The sequence below is a fragment of the Hesperophylax consimilis genome, chromosome 19 (assembly GCF_061612785.1).
Source record: "Hesperophylax consimilis isolate HC1 chromosome 19, BYU_Hcon_1.0, whole genome shotgun sequence".
In the NCBI taxonomy this organism is placed as follows: Eukaryota; Metazoa; Arthropoda; class Insecta; order Trichoptera; family Limnephilidae; genus Hesperophylax; species Hesperophylax consimilis.
This window is the reverse complement of record NC_142854.1, coordinates 15,965,387-15,992,919: the sequence shown is the minus strand read 5'-3', so window position 1 is coordinate 15,992,919 and position 27,533 is coordinate 15,965,387. Positions and strand designations below refer to the sequence as shown.

Genomic DNA, 27,533 nt, shown 5'->3' with positions numbered 1-27,533 from the left:
CACTTGCACTAGTATGAGTAATTGATGTTAGTAACATTTATAGGTTAACTTCTGCAGTGCCAATTCTACTTCAAAAACTTGTGTTTAGGTGGAAGACATTCCATCATGGCTGTTCCTGCCCTGGTCAGCGCAGATTCTGGCCCACCTGCCCTCGCTGCATGGGCCCCTGTGCCCTCTGGCCGTCCGGCTAGCACAGCACTACCCCGCCGCCTTGCGTCACCACTACCGCCTCTCCCGGCATGCCTGGGAAGCTAAACGTTCATCCGTAGGACACATCATAGAGCGGTAAGCTGAAATAGTTCTTCGCACACGCTCCCAATTTTTTTTTTGACACATACTTTTACAGTAGGTGTAATTCGTTCCATGTGTAATTTTGTCTGTGCCCTACTCTGGCAGTATAAAATTATTAAGTGCAATTTTGTCGTGACACCGATAAACTCACATACAAATAAATAAATAGTGATTTTTCATTTTAGCTTTGATGAACTTCTCATAGATGGTGATACAGAAATGTTGGTCCAAGCTCTCGCCACCCTCTGCTGTCCCATCACCTTATTCAAGAACTCTATCGAAAAACTAATCGTCACGTTTCATACTCTAGGTATGTTATTTCCATTGCTGGCTTTATAATTACAGTACTCCCTCACTAATGTGCCACTATTCAATTAGTGAAGCGACAGATTATATTACATACATACATACACAATATGCTGAAAATTACTGCCTACGTGTACATTTTAGTATGTTATATAAGCCTTTTAGTATGTATATATCTATGAGTATGTTTGAGTATATTATCTGCCTTTGAGTATGTAAATGCCTACGTGTACATTTGAGTATGTTATATGCCTTTGAGTATGTAAATGCCTACGTGTACATTTGAGTATGTTATATGCCTTTTATTATGTATATGCGAACATTTGAGTATGTTATATGCCTATGAGTGTGTTTGAGTACATTCTATGCCTTTTAGTATGTATATGCCTATGTGAACATTTGAGTATGTTATATGCCTTTTCAATATATCAAATGGCAACCTGGACGCCCTCGATTTAACGAGCTTAATTAATTTGCGTACACCTACACGTGATACTCGTTTAAATGCTCTATATTTTGTTACCAAATCTGCCAATAATTACTTTGTAAACTCTCCAATTCAAAGGCTTCATACACTTGGAAACAAATATAGTTCAATCGATGTCTATCATTTCCAATCGGTTTCCAAATTTAAAACCAAAATATTAGAACTTTTAAATTAAAACAATAAACATCTAGCTATTGCACTTCTTATTGAATTATTTCTTCAAGATTGACAAAACAGGCTTATACCTACAAACTATCATGTTTAGATTTGCTTTTTGCTTGGTTTTATATGTCTAAAGGTTAATGTTATATTATTGCTTTACTATTCTTTATTTAGAATCTTCACAATATTTTTTTTATATAAACTATGTAAAATGGCTGACCGATCGCCCTCGATTTAGCAGGCCACTACAACCAGTCTAATGCAGTATATCTGTTAACAATACTACCAATAATTATTTCGTTAGCTTTCCAACTCAAAGGCCTCATACACTATGTGTCGTATTGTATCATGTTACTGCAGCGACTACCTAGCGTTTACATTATTTATTAACTAATTTAAGTCTGTATAACTTATGAGTAGGAATATTCTTATTTTTGTACTATTTACTTGCTATGATTATATGGATATGATTATGTGTATTTTTTCTATTATTTTTGTGAACTTGCAATCTTCAGAATATTACTTTTTTATGAACTATGTATGTAAAAGCCCAATGGGCGTATAAATAAATAAAATAAAAAATAAAAATAAATGCCTATGAGTGTGTTTGAGTACATTCTATGCCTTTTAGTATGTATATGCGAACATTTGAGTATGTTATATGCCTATGAGTGTGTTTGAGTACATTCTATGCCTTTTAGTATGGGTATGTTTGAGTAGGTATGTTATATGCCTTTTAGTATGTATATGCCTATGTGAACATTTGAGTATGTTATATGCCTATGAGTGTGTTTGAGTACATTCTATGCCTTTTAGTATGTATATGCAACAACAACAATACGGAGAGTGCACACGCATTATTTTTATCCTAACAAAATCATCTAAAGCAGTCATAAAAAGTATTAAATTTAAAGTGTTTCACCTAATTATATTAAATTAACACTGGCTTAAAGTTTACTAATTGTCAGAAAAGTATATAGTGCATTAAAAGTGTTTAAAACAAGGATTAGTGTAATCAAGTGACAGTTGCTATAAGCCCCCCGCGCCCGCATCTACACCGCCCGCGCCGCCAGCGGTAGTACTTACACGCCCTACCAAAAATCCAGGGGTTCACAACTGTTTAAAAAAAAAAAAATAAAAATAAAAATAACAATGGCTCTGAGTGATAAAGCTTCGCAGTACATTACCAAAGTAAATGCGATAATCAGTGGATTGATCTCAATCGTTCATGAGCCTAGCAATAAATTCTCTAAGGAAAATATCGTAAAAATAATACCAAAAACAACCGAACTTATGGCTACGATTGCAGAATTGGTAGTCGATTTTGGAGTAATGCAAGGAGAATTAAATTCAATGAAAAATAATACGCAACTCAGCAGGACCAACCCGATTGACATTAATATGGGTGATATTGTCACCGAAATGGAAGATAGGGCCATCAGATCTAACAACGTCATATTATATAACGTTCCCGAGAGCTTGTCTGATGAAAAGGCAGTCATCATTACGGAAGATAGAGATAAAGTTTCTTCGGCTATAAAAGCTATCGACCCGTCATTAGATCTAATCAACGTCAAAGTATTCCGACTGGGTGCCAAGAAAATTGCCAACAAAAATCGTCCAATTAAATTGGAATTTACAAACAATATCGCACCGAGAACTCTCCTACGTAATAGCACCAAATTTAAAGACGGAATCAAAGCAAGTAATGACTTAACCATCCTCCAAAGGAATCAATTGGTGGAGCTTAGAAAGCAGTTATTGTTCCGTCAAGAGAATGGTGAACCAAACCTTACCATAAAGTACATAAACTCCAAACCAACTATTGTTACAACCCTTCCAAAAAACGACACAATGTAAACAAACTGAAGTGCTATTACCAAAATGTCAGAGGCATGAAAACTAAACTTAAGGACTTTAAAATACATGCCCCAACACTGCCACATGACATCCTCATTCTTACGGAAACCTGGCTGGAACCATCCATCAACTCTGCTGAGCTTGGTCTACCCCACCATCATATTTACCGGTCTGACAGAAGTCAACAAACCAGCGCTAAATCTAGAGGCGGTGGCGTCATGATAGCTGTCAACAAGATACATCCTTCAAAACTTCTGAAAACCAAAAATTCTAATGTGGAACAAGTTTACATTTTACTAAACGGCAAAAATCAAAAAAATATCATAGGCAGTGTTTATATTCCGCCATCATCAGATATAAGTGTATACAAAAGTCATTTCGAGGATATTGAACAACTGTCGTTTAAATTTCCAAATAGTAAAATCACTATCATCGGTGATTACAATTTACCAAAAATCAACTGGGGTACCCGCGACAATTCTACATTATCTCAAAACTCTAGCTTAACTGACACAGAAAAAGAAATAGTTGAATTATGTGATTTCCTTAACCTAGTTCAATTAAACAATGTAAAAAATGACAATAATAGATTACTAGATCTTGTTCTTTGTACCGACTTGTCAACTGCGGTTGGAAAGTCACTGGATTCAGTTCTTCCCCCTGATTCTCATCACCCACCTTTAGATATTACTGTATTATGTGACCCTATAAAATGCCAAATTAAAAACCAGACACAATATCCTAACTTTAATAAAGCCAATTATGTTGCAATACGCGATTATCTATATAACACTGACTGGTCTATACTAGAAGGAGGTAATCTCGATGAGAATATTAAAGCCTTTTACGATCATCTATATAAAACCATAGAAAACTTTGTCCCAATTAGTTATAAACTATCTTCAAATTTCCCTCGCTGGTTTAGCAAGGACCTCATTAACATAGTAATTGAGAAGAAAAAAGCGCATAAAATTTACAAAGAAACAACAAATCTTTCTGATTTTATAATTTTCAGCAAGCTGCGAAAAGATTGTAATAAATTATCAAACATTTGTTATAATAATTACATTAAGAATGTGGAATTTTCGATTGGTAACAATGTAAAATATTTTTTCAACTATTGTAAAGCTCAAAATAACAACAACCTTGGCATACCTGAAACTATGCACTATAAACTGAAAACTTCCTGTAAAATCAAAGATATTGTCAATTTGTTTGCAGATTTTTTCAAGGATGTATATGAAACAGATATCCCTGATGAAGACATTCCAAACTTTGAGTCCGATATAAATTTACAACTATCTCAGATACATATTGAGATTAAAGAAATTGCAGCATGTATCAAACTACTGGAACCTAAATCGTGCTCAGGGCCAGATAAAATTCCCCCCGTATTTCTAAAAAACTGTGGGAGTAGTGTCTCTTACCCTCTGTACCTACTATTTAATCAATCACTTTTAACAGGCAAGTTCCCACAAATATGGAAAAATAGCTTTCTCACTCCTATATTCAAAAGCGGAGACAAGTCTTTAGTTGAAAATTACAGACCAATATGCATACAATCGTCAATACCAAAAATTTTTGAAAAGTTAATTCTCCAAAAAATATGTTCTTGCATAAAATTTAATATCTCATCATTTCAACATGGTTTTATCTCTGGACGATCTACCTTAACTAACCTTACACTGTATGAACATTTTATCTCTGGTGCTCTTGCTAATAGAGAACAAGTTGATTCAATTTACACGGATTTTAGTAAAGCCTTTGATAAGGTTTGCATTAAAATTCTTATAAATAAATTGTCTAAATTAGGAATAAGTGGTAATTTATTATGTTGGATTAAGAATTATTTATCAAAACGTGTACTAACTGTCTGTATTAAAGAACACTTATCTTACGAATTTGAAGCCACTAGTGGTGTGCCTCAGGGTTCGCACCTTGGTCCAATATTGTTTATACTATTCATAAACGATGTCACTTCCATATTCACTGATGTTAACATATTATTATTTGCCGATGACATGAAAATATATAAAATCATAAAAAATATATACGACTGCTTGTCCCTCCAATCCAATTTTATAAAATTCGTAGAGTGGTGTACCATTAACAAACTTACACTTAATATAAAAAAATGTCAAATCATGAGTTTCTTTAGAATTAAAAACCCTATCAAATATAGTTACTCTTTTAACAATCACAGTTTATTGTCAGTACCTGTAATTAGGGACCTTGGAATAACCTTCGACTCTAAACTACTATTTACCAATCACATTGATATAATAACGGGTAAAGCAATGAAAATTCTGGGCTTCATTGTAAGAATTTGTAAAGATTTTAAAAATATCCAAACATTTAAAATACTATATACAACTCTGGTTAGGAGTCATTTAGAATACAATTCCCCCATATGGAACCCTTTCTACAAAAGCCATGCAAACTCCATTGAAAGAATCCAACGCAAATTTCTCAGATCAATTAATTTCAAATTAGGTATTCCTGCGGTTGACATAAACTATGAATCTTTATTACAAAAAATGAGACTCTTATCGTTAAAAGATAGAAGAATACTCAATGATCTTATTTTCTTATTTAAAATAAACAATAACTGGTTTGACTCCCCTGAATTGGTCTCATTAATAAATTACCATGTACCTAGTAGACCGACTCGACTCAAAACACCTTTTCACTGTGACAATACTATGACGAACGCAGAACAAAACTCAACCATCAATCGCTTGCATATTTTAGGCAATGAATATGCTAATATTGATCACGCTGCCGGTAATCTGTCTTCATACAAAAGATGCGTTAAACTAAATTTGTTTGCTAGTACCACGTAAATACATCATGTAAACATAATATGCCTACCAGTACTTCTAAAACTATTAATGCACTTGAAATCATAAGTACTTGTAAAATTTATCATATCGGTTAACATAATCCAGGATTTATTACTTTTTATATTTAAATCATTGTCGGTACCTTGAGATAGGTATCTTATTGGTACATTTTATTGTTTTATTTCAATCTTTAAATTTTTATTTTTATTTATACTTTTTCCTAATAAATTATGGTTTGTATTTTAATACTTTATATTTTAAACTATTCACTTTACAATTTACTTTTATACATTATAGTTTTTATACACTACTTATTACCTTACTTTTTACCTATTTTCTTAAATTTTACTAACATTATACTGTTATTCTTCATGTTGTTGTACTATTATAAGTATGTCAATTATGTTAATGGCACGTGTTGTGCCGTATATGTGTAAATAAATAAATAAAATAAATATGCGAACATTTGAGTATGTTATATGCCTATGAGTGTGTTTGAGTACATTCTATGCCTTTTAGTATGGGTATGTTTGAGTAGGTATGTTATAAGCCTTTGAGTATGTATATGCCTATAAGTATGTATATGCCTATGAGTATGTTATATGCCTTTGAGTATGTATATGCCGATGAGTATGTGTATGCCTATGAGTATGTTATATGACTTTGTTTATGTATATATGTGAGATGCAATAAATACAAAAATTAAATATCTTTGTATTGTAATCATTAATAATATTAATCCTCTGTCTATATTTTCTCATTTATGCTCAAGTATTATAATGATTATTGTAAAATTAACCTGCTGACAAACTGCAACTGCACTGGCAGTTTAGCGGGGTTTTGGAATGAAGAATAAAAAATGAAACCATATTTAACAAACAGAAAAATTATCTATACTGATATGAATGAAAACTGATGTAGCCATTTTATTATTTCAGATGAACTGAGATGGACCAAAGCAATTGAAGAATTAATATCAACTATCTATCCTGAGGGTAATTATAGCGCTGGTATTCGCATTCGAGGGTCTGTTTTTGACCATCTGGAACCCTACAAAACTTCACTGGAATCACTTTTGAAAAATGGTAAAATACATTTTTTTCCTAACATTAATTTGTAGAAGACGGCCTTCATGATTGAGCAGTCACGATCCTTGGCTACGAATCCGGAGTTCAAATGCCGGCATTTTATTAGTTTATTTATTTTATTGATACATGATTTTGAGAGTACATGTGGTATTTTGTGATATTTCACATGACCCTGTGTTATGGCGGGTGAATTTTACAGTTTGCGGACATAGAATCTATACATTACTATAATATAAAAAAGAAAAATGATGTAGTATAGCTAGTTTGGGTTGCAAGAAGAGGATGGAGAAGTTAGAGAATTATAAGAAGATGAAGCATTTGAGAAATTATTAGTAAATAGATCACACTAATTAATTATGTACATACTATACCGCTAAGTTAGGGAATAAGGATATATTATGTTTTGTCTGAAAGGTGATTAAATTGATAGAGTGTAGAATGAATGGGTATTGTAGTTGTAATGTATTCCGTGTGTAAGGATCCATTTCGTAATTTGTTTTTTAAAGGAATGGGGTTGACTCACGGTTTTTAGGTTTTCAGGGATAAGCTTAAAGATTTTAGGAGCTAGGAAGAAAAATTGTCTTTGAGCTGACGTGGTATGTAGTGAAGGTACTTTGTAGTGACCGTTGGTTATTGTTCTGGTTGTGTAGTTGTGTTGTAAGGGAGTTTTGTTTTTATGTTTGAACGGAAATGTATGTAGGAAAATTTTAGGTGGAGTTGTCGTATGTTTAAGACCTTATACTCAATGAGGAGTCGAGTGGAGGGGTATCTTGTTGGTCGCTTGTTAATGACACGTATTACCATTTTTTGGGCTTTTAGAAGAGGTTCGATGGTAAATTGTGCTCAGCCACCCCAGATTATAATGCCGTAAGCTATTTCACAATGTATTAATTTAAAATAATATTATAGTGTATTCGCGGCACATTCCAGAGTGGAAGGTACTTTCATTATCACCCAAGTGAAAGACCACTGTTCAAAATAGAAACGTTGCTTAAATTATTATTTTTTAAGGATTTTTTTAGGATATATGGTATTTCGGATGACTAATTATTGCTTATAATTATTTGTTATCCTTTATGCTATGCATAAAACCTTGTCTTATAAACGTTAGTTTATCATTAAAAAATAATAATATTTGATAAGTCAAAAATATTTCACCAACAAATGAAGATATAATATGCTCGACGCCATCTAGTGAGAAATTTAGCACTAACAAAGCCTTTCCTACAAAAATAAAGTTGGTTGTTTACAGGTGGAAAAAATATAATAAGCAGTAATTGTTGATTGAGGTACTAGTACATATTGAATCATTTGGCGGGTTGGAAATAAGCCGACATAGCTCAGTGGTTACAGAGCACCTGACCGGACATCAGAAGACACGGGTTCAATTCCCGTTGGCGGCATTTATTTTTACTCGGGAGATATTTTCAATGTGTATTGGTATTTCGGACTAATTATTGCTTATAATTATTTGTTGCTTAAATTGGCTTTAGTCGTGTTTGGTGACCAAATCTGAATAGCCAGGTACTTCCCAACTTTTCCTTCCCCTCCTCACTCCTAGGTTGGCTCCCTTTGGAACAACTGTCATGGTGAGAAATATGATATAAACGGTGTTAGAAAGAGAAAACACCACGCTTTATATTCAAATCTAGAAGTTAACTACAGAAGAATTAAAATGTGCACCTTTATGAAACCAAAGGTTCTGACCGCATTTAGAAATAAATTTATGAAAATGTGAAATTTTTGCAATCAAAATTTTTGTATTTAAAAAATTGTGTGTTCATTTCTAAAAATAAAATTTGAAAGTGTAGTTTGTCATTTTTAGTTTTCGGATACGGATTTTATTGCAAAGCAAAAATACTTCTGACAGAATATGCCAGAGACCTGAGGGGTCAATCCGAAGTTATCAAAAAACCCTCCGCAAACACTATAGCTTTCATTCTGAATAATTGATTAGTTTCACATATTAAAATTTGATACACACATTGCATACTTAACATCATAAAAGAATGGCTTAGGTTAGGTCAAGTTCATTTGAGTCGTGTAATTTCTATACCCGCTATATCAACTTTCATTGATTTGGAGAAAACCGTAAAAAACTATCACATCTCTAGCGTACATAAGTAATTGCATTACAATTTTTTATATAATGAATTGGAGTAATAAAATTTCGAAAAGCATTTATTTTTCTATATATGTCTAGCAATAATTAAGTAATTTCGATAAATAAAATGGATAAAGTGGATTTTGATACTCACTTCGTGATATAGAGGCTTTTGAAAGTCAACTGAGCCGACATGGCGGGTTTAGAAACACACGCGTAGATCATTTTGACACACGAGCGTGGCGTCAGAGCGGCGGCCATATTGTATTTTGGCAAAATAACTGCTTGTGATTGGTTGAATCCGATATAGCGCGTTTTGATAGTAACTTTCTGTATGATATAGCGGATTTGGTTTCTCACTCGCAGTTTTGACATGGTTTTTGGTCGTGATAAGGAGGGTTTTGAAACTCAATTTTAGGCTCCTCTTGTTGCTCGCAAAACTGTGAACAAGATGTCATACTCAGATCATTTTGTCAAAAAATCGGATATAGCGGGTATAGAAATTATAGGATTCATTTGTTCTTCATTTTCACTTTTCTCCAAAGTACTATTTGGTCACTGTTCTGTTTTATCACCGTTCTGGTTTGTCACTGTCACTGTTCTATTTTGTCACTGTTGTACTTTGTCACTATTCTGTTTCGTCACCGTTGTGATTTATCATGGATCCGTTTGATATAATTTAGATGACAATATCGTCCGCAAGGTCAAGCTTCACGAAATGTACACGAGTCTAAAAGACGCTGCTGACGCCAAGCCCATCACAGGGCGGAGAAACCTGACCAACTTCAGCCCCTTCCTGGCCCGTTATGGCGAGGAACAGGACGGAGATCTTGAGGTCTTCGGGCAGTACGACGGCTTCAGGAACATGCCACCAAACGTGCTGGACCACGTGAAGATCGGGAGATTTCAGAGTGAGGTTAGGAAATTTATTTCTGTCCATATTTTGTGTTCAACTTTTTGAACGCGTTAATTTGCTCCGTTTTATCTATACCCGTACGCGGTACATATTTTCAAATACCTATGCACGCAATTAAATGTCAAATTATAGCATTCTAGCATGATTTATTGGACTATATAGACAGAACATATTATTCTCCACAATATGAAAACAAATCCTCGTGTGTCAACACTCTTAGATGTTTATAAAAACATAAACATAAAATTTCATACAAAGACGTACTGTATCTTTTGAATGTGGTCCCGCCATTCACTCGGCGTGTGTGTACTTAGGTGATAGACACAAGTGGGACACCATGATCACTTATCATTTTTTGTTATGAAAACTTTTTCTAAAACTGGACACTTAAATTTTATGTCACTTAATATAATAACAAAATTGAACTAACGCCATCCGTTGACAAAATTGTAAACTATGGCACTCGAAGGCGCAAAGAGGCTCACTTGATTATCGATGTTTTTTAATGAAATACAATTTTATTTTCGAGAAATTCTTGTAGATGTCAGCATCGTGATAGTTCTACGAATGTTCAAGCGAGCGGAAAATAAATTTATGTCAAAAGACCGCTGGAATATTGGCATTCAAAGTTTCCGTATCAACTGTTGATACAGCCGCGTGTGAGTATGGACTTTTTGCCGTAACAACAGTTGATACGGCCGCGTGCAAAGGGTTAATGACACTGTCAAAATGTCGTAGAATTAGAGTTTATATCCGCTTTGCAATGAAATCTAAATAAATGGAATATTTATGAATGATAAATACGATTTTAAATTTTATTAACTTCTGACAGAATATGCTAGACGCCTGAAGGGTTAGGAAACTATGAAGAAAAAGATTGCATAATAATTGTTCTGTATTTTGGTTAAACCAGGTGACTGTGCTGCCCACTCTGCGCAGGCCCGTGCGATTGAGCGTGATAGGATCCAATGGCAAGAGATACAGCTTCCTGATGAAGAGGGGTGAGGATCTGCGCCAGGACGACAGGATCCAGCAGCTGTTCCAGCTCATGAACCACCCCCTCGCCGAGACTGGAATGGCCATCTCCACATACAACGTGAGTCCGAGTTGTATTTGACAATCACAAATAATCGGTTTATTTGAAAAATTGATGGGACGGAAGGTGTAAAGCTCCTCCAGTTAGCTAGTCAATCTAGAGGACGGATGGTTACTTTAGTGGTTATCTGCTGATGTGAGAATTGCCCATCTCATACCTGATCCCACTGAGAGACAGCCTGGATTCTCACTGCCTCGTAAACTCTGGTCCTTCATCAATAGGATAAGGTGCTCCCACAGCTGTTGTGCCCACATGATGCATGAAGGGTCTCGAAGAGTCAGTGCGATGCATACCCCAGAACATGTAGGTATTAATGAGGCCACAGGGCGACTCCTGGGTTATAGGGAAATAACAGAAGAGAACGTAAACAAATGTTTATTTATGTTTATTTATTTAAAAAGATAAAAAAAATAAAAATAAATGTATTTAGAATTAACGCCACAAGTGCTATTTACATACATGATAGTTATTGACAATCATAGAACGAAAGGAAATATTATAAGACTAGCTGACGTTAGTTGCGAGATCACTGGGACCGATGAGGATGACACCAGGTGTAGACGGCGATGCGGTCGAGGCGCGGGTCAGTGAGTCGACACCGCGTTGGTGGAGACTGGACTCGTGGATGTGTGCAGCACTGGTGAAGACGTGGAGTCTTCCGGGTACTCCAGTGAGAACGTGTTAGCCGAAGGTGCGATGGACCTGGTCGTCAGATGAGCGGGAGATGCAGGCCGGCAACGATGCTGCGGGACCGAGGCGCAGACCGGCGAAGTTGTCGCAGGGTCTAGGCGCGTGAGGTCATCGCTGGCCAGGGCACTGATGTGATTCCAAGGAGTCCATAATTAATTGTAGAACGTGCAGAGCCGGGTGTACGTGAGTAGGTCCTATAACGGTGTGGTGAAGAAAGAGCCGGACGCGACGCAGGGGAACCGGCCATAGCGTCCTACCGCTCAGTACGCAGAAAGCGCTCTCTATAAGATAAGAATAATTGCTGCACATTAACACGTGTAGAAACTGTTGAATTTTAACCCAATAAATATGCAAACAACCGGCCCGTTGTCCGACGACATTTGCGAAGTTGTGTTTCAATTGCAAATCCTTCCTTAAGGTACCCCTGAAAGGAAACCGGTCAATGTCACTGGCGTAGGTATCCAGTACATGTTATATGTATAAACCTTCTCGAAGAAATTATCTAAATGATAGTGAAAACTCTATCAAACTCCGTTGCATAGTTTAGAAGAACTAAGCGCACAGACAGACAGATGCAGGCAGTGACTTTGTTTTATACTATTTAAGAGATTATATAAGTTAACCAGAGAAAAGTATACACATACAAAGTTATAATAAGAAATGAAGAAGAAACCAAAACCTGTTATGCACTGATCTCATTCATATAAGCTCTGCTAAAATGTTTAATCAGTACAGATTTATATTTCGAGAGAGGCATATTAAAAACATCAGCTAACATAGCATTTGAGTTACCAGTGGTGTGTAATCTATTTATAACAGAATTGTAGCCTGAAACCGTTGTATGTTTGTTACAATAATACATCCTAGGGAAGCTTGATCTAATGGTAGAACGCGAAAGTGAATCAACATTAATATGTCAGTGCTATCCAAGGGCTGATAGTATTTGGACATTTAAAATGTGGTAGAATTTATTTATTTTATTTTTATTTTTATTTTATTAACGCCTAGAAGGCTTTTACATATACATATTATGGGTTTTGTTGTTCAGTAGCATTATAAAATATTTTAATTACATAGCATAATAAATTGAGTATGAACTTACATAACAATGTGTATTGTGTAATTAGCCCAGTGTGTAATTAGCCCAGAAGAGTGTTGATTACTGTATTGGATGGTTGGTAATCTAGTGTAAGTTTTATGCCGCTGTATCTGATTCAAATTTGTTTCAGGTGATTCCCCTTTCTCATGACATGGGGCTTATAGAGTGGGTGGAGGGCTGCGCCACCCTCAGAGAACTGGCCTGTCACGCGAACACTAAATTTGATGGTATAATGATCTATTTTCACACTCAAACCTTATTTTTACTAACTCTGGCCAGAGGTCACTTGCATCACATAAAAAAAAAACGAATCACGCAAAAGTACCAAGAAATTCTATTCTGTATCATTTTTTTTAATTGTATTTTTAAAACTATGGCGATTTTTTAAAAATTGAAATCGGACCATTTTTTTATAAACCAGAAGGAACGGACATTTTTTATGGATGCAAAATAAAATATAAATTATTCAGAAGTCAGTTAAAAAAAAATTATAAGCCGTCAACTCAGAAGCCAATGAAACATCCAAACATATCATCATAATATATGTCAAAATTCTGACAGCGACAGCAGATTCGGTGTTGTGCTTTATTGTTTAAACATGGGTTCATTAACTACCGTAGGGTCAGAGATCAGAAGTTGACCACAGACTAATTAAAATGTAAACCTCATGAAAACAAAGGTTTCGATCGTGATTGGAGAAGAAATTATGAATTAAATTAATGAAACTTCGTTAATTATATTATATTAAAATTTTTTATATGAAACTACAAAAACGTTAGGTGACAATAATGTTTGTGTATTCAAATAAGTGTGTTTTTGTTTTTTTGTTATCAGTAATTTTAATTCTGTAAAAATGTAATGAGAGCCATTACTAGGTCACAGCGTTTATTGAGTCAGTGCAGTAGCTAGAGTTGACTCTGGACCGATGCTCACGCAGTCTGGCGAAGATGTCGCAAGGCCAAGGCGCAGACCAGCGAAGATGTCGCAGGGCCTAGGTGCGTGGGGAGCGCAGGTCATGCGTGATATTACAAGGCCAAGGTGCTAATGTAATCTGGCGGAGCCAATGATTATCCGTAGCCTCTTCTTTAAGGTTCGTGCAACGCGGGCCTAGTGGGTCCGAGGCCTGTGGCGGCGCAGTGACATAATTTCCGGGCACGATCCGGGGACCGGCCAAAAAAGCCGCCCGATTCAGTTATGGACGAGCGGTCGCAGCGGGTACTCACTTGTAGCTGTTAATTATTATTATTTTATTTTTTTCTTTATTCATAAAATATATTTGAATACAGTTTTTTACATGCTTTTCGACTACCACACTAGACACATGTCCGTATTATGATAGTCGAATTATTGACTGAGCCAAGTACCTTGACGTGGCCGCTCTTTATATATATAGATGCAAATGCATTCTAGAACAATCCAGCCAGTAGGTAGACGCGACGTACCTACAATATTTATAGCAAAAAAATGTAACAATGTGGGTTGCCTGAACATTCTAGTAGCTTACCGCTACAGTTCTAATAATAAAATTCAAGGCGATGCCATACGTAGTAATGCAAAATCATGTGTTTTTGGTTTTTAATTAAGTCGCCTAGAAATGTTTCAGATGCTTTAATTAAATACTGCGAATAGAATACATCTTGGCCTTTGAAATAATCGAGTATTTTTTAGATAAGTCTTTTTATAAGCCCAGAAAAAAATAATGTATAGGTCTATTAAAACTGCTTTAAAGTTCAAAATTTCCTACTTACGAACCCATGATTTTATTGTATAATGTGGCAAATTAAGTTATTTATAAAATTAAATATTTGTGCCTGAACATCATAAATCAAAACAGGCGGATGGTGTTAAGCGGGAATTTAAACGTTATCGCCATCTACGTAAGGGTTGTTATTGATAGCGGCTCAATTTAAAATATTACACGACGTAGTGCATCGCCTTAAAAGAGTATTCCATCAACTTTCAAAATCAGTTGCTAGTTTTCGGATGCGTTTGGAAATATTCCATTTATTTGGATTTTATTGCAGAGTGGAAATACTCCGACCTTCTGCCTAACCCAACCCAACCTAACCTATAAACCTAACCTACGTGACCTAGGTATTTAGTTATCTAGTTTTTTTTTAATATCTTCGTATCACTTTTTAATTGTCATTGTGTTGAGTTGTCCGGTTACCTAAAAGTACATGTCATGTTGAAATTTTATTTTCAGAAATACTGAAGGAAGTGAGAGATAAAAGGGACCAATTTATTAATAATATTAGTGGGAGTAATCAATTGGAGAAATATGCCCGCCTCGCCTCCAACATCGAAGAAAGTGAAGCTCTGTACAAAGATGGAGTTGACAAATTTCCCAAGTATCTTCTGAGGTAATTATTACATATTTACACATATGCATATAGGTATAATTTCTTTTCTTTGAATCGATTATTCGATAACCACACTCAAGTGATTTTCGGCATACTATGCCAAGTTTTGCAAAACGTCTTGAATGATCGCACGGCAAAATATGCCATGTTTCTTTACCTTTTGTAAAACATTTATTTGAATTTTTTAAAACAATTCCGTACATAACAGTTATCATTGGTAAAAAGCTGAAATAATGCTTTCCTATTTTATCAATAGATGTCTAAATTCCTAGCTATTCAGATCTGGTCACCATACATGGCCAAAGCCATTTCAAGCAGCGTTTCAATTCTGAATGGTAGTCTTACACCAGGGCGATACTGAGAGTATCTTCCACTCTGGAACGTGTTGCAAATATACTATATATTATTGAGTAATTTGTGAAATAACACAAATTAATCAAATAAAATTTACTTGCGCACGCTGGGATTCGAACCCGCGACCTCCCACTTGGTAGTCAACTGTCGCATGTGTTACCGATAGTTTTGTTCTGCTACGTAAGTTTACAGAATGGAGTTTTCTCGCAAGCGTAAATATGACAACTTAACTTTAAATCAGTACAAGTACAAATTTCACAATAAATAGGTACTGTTTTTGAGAAATACCTGTTTTCATTTTTAGCATATTTTGCATATATGCACTATAATCTGTTACTTTCACTAATTTGATACTTGAAATGGATTTATTACAGGGATGCACTGATGAAGGTGGCGGTTTCACCGGATAACTTTGTGGTCATGAGAAACAACTTCGTCAAGTCACTCGCCCCTATGAACATCACTCACTGGATTTTAGGTTAGAAACCAATTACCCTTTTCACGACTGCTTATAAACTTACATCTGCTTTCTGAGAGAAGCCACTAACCAAGATATTGTTGTGTACGTTGCTCTTGAATAAAACAACGTGCTCTTACGATAATCTTTTTAAAATTATTTTCATACCCTCAAATTACATATGCCATTCCTGAGAGTAGCATTCTTGTATTGCCTATAATACATCCTAATCACACTTTTCTTATTGCATTTACATTATTCGAAATCTGTCTTATAACGAAGGACGAATCACATTTAGGAAAGTGAATTCTGATCAAAACCTTGTACTGTAGTACCGTCCAGCATAAAATTAGCTTTTCCTTTTGTGATGTTTGGTAATAAGTTGGGTATTCAAGCGATAGATGGCACTAGTCATAAAGCTTACTCCAGAGTCCGACAGACGTCGCTAGAGTGTAGCAATTGCCTGTGGGATATTATTGCCAGACAACAAGCTTCTGGAAACAGAATTACCAACCCTCGGGTAATGAACAGTGTAGCTAAATCCAGACTTATTTATTGTAACGTAAATAAACGCAATTATAGTAAAGAACCTTTTACTTTATCAAAGAGTTCCCAACACAGAAATCTGCAAGTAAAGCAGAGATATAACACCTTTCCTGTATTATTAAAATAAATACCGGAAAGTCCAATTATGTCCTGTGCGTGCGAATCCTATCTAAATTTCGCTAATAAACCATAAACAGTGTTAATCTAAAGTGACCTACCAGGTAAGTATGATACTGTATATTATTTTCATATATAGTTAAGTTTGGTAATCTGGTAGTGAGACAATAAATATGATAGATTGTTGTGACCCAGCGTTTATTTTGCGTCAGTAGAGTTGCGCAGTTGAGATGACTACGGATCGATAATGATGATACCAATACCGTTGATGGAGACCGGACTCGTGGATGTGTTCAACTGGTGAAGACGTGGAGTCTTCCGGGTAATCCAGTGTGAACAGGGTAGCCGAAGGTGTGATGGACCTGGTCGACGATGGCGCGGGGCCGAGGCGCAGATCGGCGAAGGTGTCGCAGGGTCTAGGCGCGTAAGGAGCGCAGGCCAGGGATGATAGCCAGGGCGCTGATGTGATCCATGATAATTCTAGTCTGTGCAGAGCCGGGGCCGTAGGTATGGTAGGTCCGAGTAGCGACACAGTGGATTGCTGATGACTGTCGAACTGCTAATGACTGACTGTCGCTTTTATAAGGTGAAGAACCTTCTCGAACATTCTAGTTGCTGTGACAGATATTGCCAAACAAACCTAGGCAACGGCCGAACTTTCTAGAATGTTTCTATGACAGCGTGGTACCTTGGCGCTTGGCGTAGTGGTGTACCACTACATTAGTAATAACATAGATCATTGTAGAAATGTATTATATATTTGTATAGCACCGTTGAGGTGATTTTGTTCAAAAACGGCGCTGTACAAATCATCAAAATATTATTATAATTGGAACGAGTAAGGACTGCCTAGGAGACTAATGTCCTGTATCTAGCAATCTCTAAATCTCTCTGACCTTGACTTAAATATAATATCTTGAAATATAAAAATTCAGCCTGTATATATGTTTGTGCTCGCAAAACTCAGTGGTTTAAATGGTTTAAAAATTAATAATGAGTGGTTTAAATGGTAGAAGGTGTCTCGGCAAGGCAAGCATCCTGGGTTCAAGTCCTAGATGTGACCGTATCCTTTTCTGATTTTTCAGATTTACGTTTAGGAATCGCTAATATTGTCTTCAATAATTAAAAAATCTAACTGCTATCCCACATCGCCTCTGAACATGGCAAACCTACACATATACTACCGACATCTGTCGGATAAGTCTGTAATCTCTAAGATCTGTATACACTAGTGCCATCTATGTCTTGTAGCTCCAACTATCACAACCTCTATATATATATATACGTTTGCAGGTATCGGAGATCGTCACCTGTCCAACTGTCTGGTGTCGCTGCAGAGCGGCAGTTCGCTGGGGGTGGACTTTGGCTACGCCTTTGGGACGGCCACGCAGCTGCAGTCTCTGCCCGAGCTGCTGCCCTTCCGCCTGACTCCGCAACTCCTCGGCATCCTGGCTCCTCAGGGGGAAGCTGCCTCTTATGGTGAGACCGCCCGGGATTGTATTAGCAGAAGTTGTTTAACGCACCTAATATGCGCTGCAAACAGATGCCGTTGTAGAAATTCCATACTAAACCGAAGAATGCATTCTGTTGCCGAGTGTATTGCGCTGAAGTCAGCAGGCGACTGGCGACCTCGTCAGGGTTTCGATTACAACACATCGATTGATGCAGACTACATTTATTAACTGATTAAGGCGATCCTCTTCGGCAATCGGACGAAATAACGCTCTCTTTACATACATGGCAAAATGTTTCAAATTCCCACTTAACCTCTCAGACAAAGACATTTATATACTATGTGTTCCTTTGAGAACTGTCAAAACGTGATAATTTTTGTGTTATTTACGAGTTTTGCTAAAAGCATCATAACTCACGTCTTGGGAAACGTAGCCTTATTCTAAAAAATGTTTTGGAAAGATTATGAAATCCACTATCGCATTGTGTTGTTATAAGTAAATATTTGCGTTTCTAAATATATATTTTATGAAAACGTCAAAAATATGTAAGAATCGATAACCATTATTTCAAAGCCGTGAAAAATGTACTTTTTTCTGAGTATCATAAAGAAATAACACTTTATATATTGAAGAAATATAATTAAAAACTATTATTCACCTCAAAATATTAACCGTCCAAACTAAAATATTTTTAATAAATTATTTAGAAACGCAATAAATTATGAACGAACAAGATGACAGATTCAATCGGCTTAGATAATGCAGTTCTACGTTCCATAGATATTGTTGAATACAGACGCGTAGCGTTATTCATTATCGATACTCTGTTTTTTAAATCATGGCAATCCGTATACTAGTGATGGAAATAAATCGATTTTTGTAAAATCTCGCGCGTTTACGTGAAAAGACGTTCTAATGTCTTGACCGCTATTATCATATTTACGTCTTTTGACGTTCTAATGTTCCGAGTGGTTAACAACCTATTTTGATTTATTTAAAAAAACATTGCCAAAATTGATGTTTTATTTTATTTTGTGAAGTTCTGGCACAATTATTAAAAATTTCCGATCATAATTTAAATAAACTTAATTCGCCACATTATACAGTAAAACCATGAGTAGGAGATTTTGCACTTCAAACCATATTTTATAAGCCTGATACTTTATTTTTTTCTAGGCTTATAAAAATGCTTGATTATAGCAAAGGCGAAGATGTGTTCTACTGGCAGTATTAAAGCATCTTTAATAATTCTAGGCAATCTAATCTCGTCGAATTTAATGTTTCAAAGACCCAATCCTGTCTGATTACGTCTAAAAGGGATCCAAATGATAATCTAGTCTCCTTCAACGGAAGCAATCTTCCGAACAGGCCTTCCATTGATATGCTTGGTATAACTATAAGTGACCAGCTCAGGTACGGGGGCTCCATCGAAGCCAGAGTAAAGTTGGCCTCTCAGAAGCTGGGCGTACTGTACAGGGCCCGCAGATACTTTAATAGTACACAACTGCTGACCCTGTACAAATCGCAAGTGCGCCCTACTGTCGAATTTGGCAGCCATCTCTGGTCCGGAGCCCCTAAATACCTGAAAAAAACCCTTGACTCTGTGCAGAAACGGGCGGTCCGTTTGATAGATTCCCCAATCTTAACAAACGGACTGCAATCTTTAGAGCACAGGCGTCAGGTAGGTATGCTGTCCTTGTTCTATCGGTATTACAATGGAATCAAATTTTCAACCCAAAACACATTATTTTGCATTACTTCACCTTAACAAAACTGGAGACTGGATTATAAGAAATCGGATAATGCTTTTTATAGCGTGAAATCGTTGTCCCTTCTGCTGGAGCTGGTTAGGTTGCCTCTGTTCAACTCTTCAGGTGCGTCAGCGATCTGTTAAATTTCTCCAACTTCGCTTATATCGAGCCTTGTGAATTCTACACACCAGCAACTCTAGGCCAAATACAGGGTTTTCCAATAAGAGGTGTTATTTTGAATAGCCCGCTATTTCGATAGATGTTACTTTTGAAGCTGTCATTTTTTGACATTTGACAAGTAGAAACTACGCCATCAATAATAATGGAACGATACACGCTTCAACAACACATTGAAATTATTAAAATTCACTATTATTAATTATTAGAATTCCATCGAAAAATCATCTTGAGTTATGAGGCCCATTTTCACCTCGGTGGCTTCGTCAACAAGCAAAATTGTCGCATCTGGGGCTCGGAAAACCCAAGAGTTATTGTTGAAAAGCCTCTCTATCCTCAACGTGTGACTGTTTGGTGCGGTTTATGGTCCGGCGGAGTCATTGGACCTTACTTTTTCGAAAATGAGGCTGGAGCAACAGTTACGTCAATCCAGAATGGATTGCGCTATCGAGTGATGATTGATGATTTTTTATGGCCGGAATTGGATGGTATTGATCTGGACATCGTTTACTTTCAACAAGACGGCGCTACGTGCCACACAAGCAACGAAACCATTGATCTTTTACGATTGAATATCAAAATAACACCTCTTATTGGAAAACCCCTATATATATACTATAGCTACTATGCATTAGTGGCAGTATATTGGTCTCCGCATATCTAAGTGTTTGTTTGGTGTTTTCAGGCACTCTTCGTGAGTTGATGTGGCGCGCCCTGAGCACCTTCAAGGCGCACGGCTCCCTGCTGCTGGCCGCGATGGAGGTGTTTGTGCGGGAGCCCTCGTTGGAGTGGCTGCACCAACACTCGGATGCCGACGCTCACAAGTGGTCGCCCGCCGACAAGGTAGAATCATTCAACAACTCGGCTGTGAAATTATTTGCCGACCTCTGTATCTTCTCCCTTCAACAACATGGGTCTCTTCAAGACCTGGGGTCACTTTTCAAGTCTCTACACGTAGCGAAATTAGATCGAATCGTATCAGATGCTGACACGGGCAAGAGATTCGGCGGGTAATAGGGCATTTTGTAGCAAACAATAAATAAAAATTATTGCTTAAAATGCCGATTTATGATGACAAGCAGTATTATAACTTATTAATATATATAATAAGCCCTGACGAAGCTTGAGATAAGCGAAACCCGGTTGGCTGTCATTAATAATTCAAATAAAAAGTGGTGTATTACAAAGTGTGTTATTTCATTTAATATTTAAATAAATAACTGAATGGAACACCTAAAAATATGTACAAACTTTGGAACACAAAATGCCCACAAAGCAAGTAAACGGAGTTTTTTTTACAGATAAACCAGTGCAAGAGAAAGCTGTATGGAGTGGATCCCTCCATCATCACGCTGGAGGACCTGGCCATGAGGAGTCAGGGAGTGGAGTTCACGCAGCACTTCCAACAGGTTCTTCACAAGGCGGTGGCTTCGTACCGCACCGGATCTGGTGATAACCTCACTGTTGACCAACAGGTAAACAAACAAACCAACTTAAACAAACAAACGTCTTCATATTATCAGTATACATACTTAAAAGATTTGATAATCTGTTCATAGATGGCACTAATTTAATTATTTTATGAAAACACACTTAGCAAGGTTATGTTTTAAATTATTAATATTGTATGCTCTCTGAACTATGCGTCCCGGAAAACACTGGTCTGAAGCAGTCAACTCTTAGATCAGCAACATCATCAGCTGTAGGCAGACTGATGGAACCTAAGCGCAAGCCAAATACTAAGTTTGGTGATCGCGCTTTCGGAATATCTGGGCCGAAGGCTTGGAATAAACTCCCTCCAGAACTAAGATCCATAACAAGTCCAACAGAATTCAGGTCTAAACTAAAAACTTACCTTTTTAAGCTGTCATACCCTTAAATTAAATATATCATTCCTGAGAGAAAGTCCAGTTATATCCAATTATGTCCTAAATCCTGTATCTAAATTTCGCTAATAAACAATTAGTTAATGTTAATTAAGTGTTAATTTCAAGTGACCTACCAGGTAAATATTGTACTGTATATTATCTCCATATATAGTTAGTAATAACATAGATCATTGTCGAAGTGTATTATAAATTTGTACAGCGCCCTTGAGATGATTTTGCACAAAAACGGCGCTATACAAATCATCCAAATATTATTATTATTATTAAGATGAATTATTTTTTTGGCGCCCGTACATACGCTACATGAATAAATAGTTTTGGCCGTATACAAACTCAATTCTTCCAAGAAAGGCATACAAATACAGGGTTTTCCAATAAGAGTTGTTATTTTGATATTCAATCGTAAAAGATCAATGGTTTCGTTGCTTGTGTGGCACGTAGCGCCGTCTCGTTGAAAGTAAACGTTGTCCAGATCAATACCATCCAATTCCGGCCATAAGAAATCATTAATCATCTCTCGATAGCGCAATCCATTCACCGTAACTGTTGCTCCAGCCTCATTTTCGAAAAAGTAAGGTCTAATGACTCCGCCGGACCATAAACCACACCAAACAGTCACACGTTGAGGATAGAAAGGCTTTTCAACCATAACTCTCGTGTTTTCCGAGCCGCAGATGCGACAATTTTGCTTGTTGACGAAGCCACCGAGGTGGAAATGGGCCTCATCACTCAAGATGATTTGCATTTGATTCACTCAAGTGAATTTTAATAATTTCAATGCGTTGTTGAAGCGTGTATCGTTCCATTTTTATTAATGGCGTAGTTTCTACTTGTCAAATATCAAAAAATTACAGCTTCAAAAGTAACATCTACCGAAATAGCGGGCTATTCAAAATAACACCTCTTATTGGAAAACCCTGTACAATATATTATATCAGTGTTTCAATCCAATATTTTTCAACCCCACAACATACCCCAATAATTGGGAAAGCCATAGTCCCACTAGCTATGTCATCACTATGTCATCTTCAGTTGGGGTATGTTATGAGACTGAAAGAAGTGGGGAAAGGAAGAGGAAGATGGGGGAGTACCTGGCTATTCAGACATGGTCTCCAAACATGGCCAAAGCCATTTGAAGCAACGATTTAATTCTGAATGGTGGTCTTACACCAGGGCTATACTGAGATTATCTTCCACTTTTGGAACACAGTTGGGACTCTTCAATTTATCGTGATTTAACCAAATTCAATGTTTTGTTCACAGGTGGATAACTTAATAACCCTGGCCACGGATCCCGGCCTTCTATCCATCACCTTCAGTGGCTGGTCCCCCTGGTTTTAGGCCATCAAATTATGGTATCGCATGACAAAAATTTTGTAACAATTTGCACTGTAAAATGGGGTGACTTTGTCAAATTTCAACTTTGAAACTAAATAACTTTTTATTAGTGTCATATTCATTGCATATGTTTTTTAACTATCTAAATATATGTAGAAAAAAATGTATACCTACTTGGTTGAGAAGTAAAAAAAAAAAACATGGTAACACACACCTTTTACAAGCATATGCGTTATTAAAACGATATGCGTCAAGCCTAAAATTTTTCGAAAAAAAATGTGCCTTAGAATATTTGAATAGTTTATTTATAACTAGCTGTACCCCGCCACATGTTGCTGTGAATCAGCGCCGCAGTCGCAGAAACAATGGCGCATATTGCTTTTACGTCCAAAAGATGGCGCTGTTTTTAAAAAAAAGGTTATTTTTACCTGTCATAGGTGACACCTATATAATATAGGTACATAAAAACACAGGCGTATTCAAACGCAACGTTGTGTCAAAATTTGATATGATTTTGAGTTGATTTTAGATTTTGAACAAACGAACATTTAAATTTTTATTTGTATAGAAGATATATCGATAGATTGTACATACTTTTGCTAAAAAACTGTTCATATTTATTTTTATAAATGTGCATCAGTTACTTTACTGTAAGTACTTTCATGGTACCTTAAGTACCTGCTTGTTTTGAACTCTTGTTATTACGTGTATACAATTATTGAACTCCTTTGTACAACAAAACTCTCTCTGATAACTTGTATTGTACCTGCTTATATAGTTCATACTCAGTTACACGTAAAATCTTTCAAGGCGGGAATAAATAAATAAATACTTTATAATATAAATAACACAAAACTATTATTATCATTATGGCGAAGCTTAATGCCAAATCACTATTTTGATTAATCTTTTTAACGAATTGGTGTACATTATGAATACAAAAAAATATGCTTTAGATAAATTGAAGATTTTCCTATCACTTCGCTTGAGTAGAATACAAATAAAATAATAAATTACTCAATAAAAAATATAAATGCAAACTAAAAAAAAAATTTTTTTCAGTAGAAATGTATGAACCCGTAAAGGAAAACTTTAAAAAAAATACAGGATTATAGCTAAGATTATCTGTGACAGTTTCACTTGATTAACTTTTTTGCTTTCTCATAAAATTATTTACAAAATAAATAAAAAACAGTTTTTTTGCTTGAAATCTAACGTTTCTAGACTCCGTTTTTCAAGCGATTTTAATGCCTATTACCTACGATATAAGGCATACCAAGAATATACACATTTTTGGCTTGTAGCTTCCTCTTACGGAATTTATAAAATGTATTTACATTTCACTGTCTGAAAATATCTAAAAAAAAAAAAAAAAAAACAGCTTCACAATTCAACCATCAACATATTTTGAGTGTAACTAGAAACCAACTAATTTGACCAAACTATATTTTCAAAGTGTCATTGTATGTAATGAAGCCAGAAAAAAAAATCTTTAAAAAGAAGCGAGTAATTTCTAAATGGTAGAGAGTATTATACTGATATCCGCGATGATCAAAGTCATTAGTCCCCCAATTCAAAAGTCACCCCGTATTACGGTACTTAAAAGATGAAGCAATCATTTAAATGTCAATACCGAGATGGTTTAAAGATAAAAGCAAGTAGCTTGCCCTACGGTGTTTAGAAATTAGCGTTTTAAAAAATCATTAAATTGTAAGACTTTTTATATGAAATTTTATTTTATTTAGTTAACTACGTTAATTGCATGAATGCATACTTTTGAATGTCTAAAATTTTTATCTTTAATCTCTAAATAGTATAAAATAAAATCATTTTCCGCGTGTGTCTGTTTGTGCGCATATTTCTTCTAAACTACGCAACGGATTTTGATTAGGTTTTCACTATCATTTAGAGAATTTCTTCCGGAAGGTTTATATATATAATACATGCATATTATATCTATAGAAAGTAGAAAAAAGTCGATGTTTTGTAATCAAATCGTAAAAAAATATTTTCGGGCGCTTACATTGCTAACTCTGGCTAAACCTTATGAGATACATGAAAATAATGTAGGATGGAATTATACACCTTAAAAAGGCCTACAGAAAAGTCTATAATGGTATAATGTCTATCTACTAAGGATTCTACACGTCAGCAAGTATTGTATAATATTATTTTTATAAATTGTATCAAATCATCAATTTATTAGACGTTAAAATATAAAGGAACAACTTTTTCTTATTAAATTATTTTGAAGGTAATGTAAAATCCATATATTGAAGAAGACAATACTAATAAATCTTTACGAAACATGAAACAGAACAATAAATAGGTCCCATTGGTCCAGTGGTTTAAGATGCCTGTCCTGGTAAGGCAAGAGATCAAAGATATTAGAAGAACGAGATGTGCTATGAGCAGTTCATACTGTGCGGAATTGTTTTGCCCAGTGTCGCCGGTTTTGTTCACCAATACTACTGCACACCTTCGCTTACGCTAAGGAATCCGCACTAATACATAGAACAGATTTCTGTGCGTACACGTCCCGATAGTATTCAAAGTACCCTAATTAGTTAGTACTTCGCCTACGGTCCGGCGGCCAACATAGCATATCTCGTTCTTCTAATATCTTTGCAAGAGATCCTGGGTTCAATTCCTAGTTGCGACCGATTATTTTTTATTTTTCTTTGTCTTGTTCTGTTTCATGTTTCGTTTAGATTTATTAGTATTATCATCTTCTTCAATTAAAATATAAATTTTGAAATGAGTGAGCGGCGCAATACTTCTGAACAAGACAAAGTGAGTAACTCTGTGTTGCCATCGAAATGATACATTTTAATTTCACATCAATTTGTCAAACTTTATTTTGGTTTTTATTTTTCCATTTCAACTTTGCAAAAAATAAATATTTTTCGAAGTGTTAGTTTAGAAATGAAATATTTTCATATTATATTTACCATATAAAATACGATGTTTTAATGTATTTTTTTGTCCTATTTTGTTTTCAAGTGTGTATTGAACTTACCATTGTTTGTTTTCAAGTGTGTATTGAACTTACCATTGTTTGTTTTCAAGTGTGTATTGAACTTACCATTGTTTGTTTTCAAGTGTGTATTAAACTTACCATTGTTTGTTTTAAATTACAAATTTTAATTGTTTTTAAATATTGTATGTTGTTCATTTATTTATAATCATTATAACCTAACTCCCCAGCCTTCATCTTCCCCATTTTTTTCCTTTCTCACTTCCTTCAGCCTTACAATTTTCCCCAAATTTGGAATGCCATAGTCCCACTGGCTAACGGCTGTTGGAACTCTTGTGCGGTAATCAATAAAAAAAAAGCATTTAAAAAAACCTGGCACAAATCTGACAATCTTGGTGACTAGCGCCATACATCTGTGCGAAGGTTCGTACACAGACATTTTAAGAGTTTCGCCACTCACGTCGTCAAGACTTTAAACATGGTGTCACAATTGTAACACTGGATGTGTTACACATTGTGATCAGTGCTAAGTACAAAACAGTCAACAAAGAATGACAGGATATAAAGATTACAGCTACAGAAACTGGAAACTGTTTGGTTGTCAGTGAGGTTGTAACTCATTTACAAACCAATATCGACGGAATCGTAGAATGGAGTAATCGAAATAAACTCTATTTTAATAGCGGAAAGTGTACTATTATGTGCTATACAAGGGCTAGGAGTACTCTATATTATAACTATAAAATGTCTGGTACCTCGTTAAAACATATTTCACTAATGAAGGATTTAGGAATCACTTTTGACACACGCCTGACATTCCGTTCTCATATCGATTCGGTGTGCAACTCTGCAATGCGAATGCTAGGCTTTGTAATCTGCAACGCAAAGTCTTTTTCCAATACAGCAGTCATAAAAATGCTCCACTTCACTCTGGTTCGCAGCATTCTCGAGAGTGGATCAGTAATATGGGGACCCGATGATGCCCTCTACTCAAATGATGTAGAAAAGGTGCAAAAAAAGTTTATGCGGTACCTGTACAGTGTACATGCGAGAGTTTGGCTACTACCCTTTGTTGTATCCCTCGGATTTCCTCGCGGGAATGCTGGGACTAAATCGTCTTGACGTTAGGAGAAAAATTGCAATGGTATTAGTAGCACACAAGCTTCTA

The 27,533-nt window shown here is 35.8% G+C and overlaps 1 protein-coding gene across 1 annotated transcript in view; it reads left to right on the top strand.

Moving 5' to 3' along the window:
• Positions 1 to 24,321, top strand: part of LOC149414896 (DNA-dependent protein kinase catalytic subunit-like) — a 124,894-nt gene extending 100,573 nt beyond the window's left edge. Inside the window, exons 45-56 of the mRNA XM_089643484.1 lie at positions 89 to 285; positions 477 to 601; positions 6,888 to 7,034; positions 9,825 to 10,057; positions 10,971 to 11,153; positions 13,073 to 13,169; positions 15,149 to 15,305; positions 16,034 to 16,137; positions 18,073 to 18,258; positions 20,847 to 21,004; positions 21,463 to 21,636; positions 23,314 to 24,321. Coding sequence (XP_089499610.1) covers positions 89 to 285; positions 477 to 601; positions 6,888 to 7,034; positions 9,825 to 10,057; positions 10,971 to 11,153; positions 13,073 to 13,169; positions 15,149 to 15,305; positions 16,034 to 16,137; positions 18,073 to 18,258; positions 20,847 to 21,004; positions 21,463 to 21,636; positions 23,314 to 23,391 — 1,839 coding nt within the window. The 3' untranslated portion in view covers positions 23,392 to 24,321. The remainder of the gene's footprint in view (positions 1 to 88; positions 286 to 476; positions 602 to 6,887; positions 7,035 to 9,824; positions 10,058 to 10,970; positions 11,154 to 13,072; positions 13,170 to 15,148; positions 15,306 to 16,033; positions 16,138 to 18,072; positions 18,259 to 20,846; positions 21,005 to 21,462; positions 21,637 to 23,313) is intronic.
• The last annotated feature ends 3,212 nt before the right edge of the window (positions 24,322 to 27,533 follow it).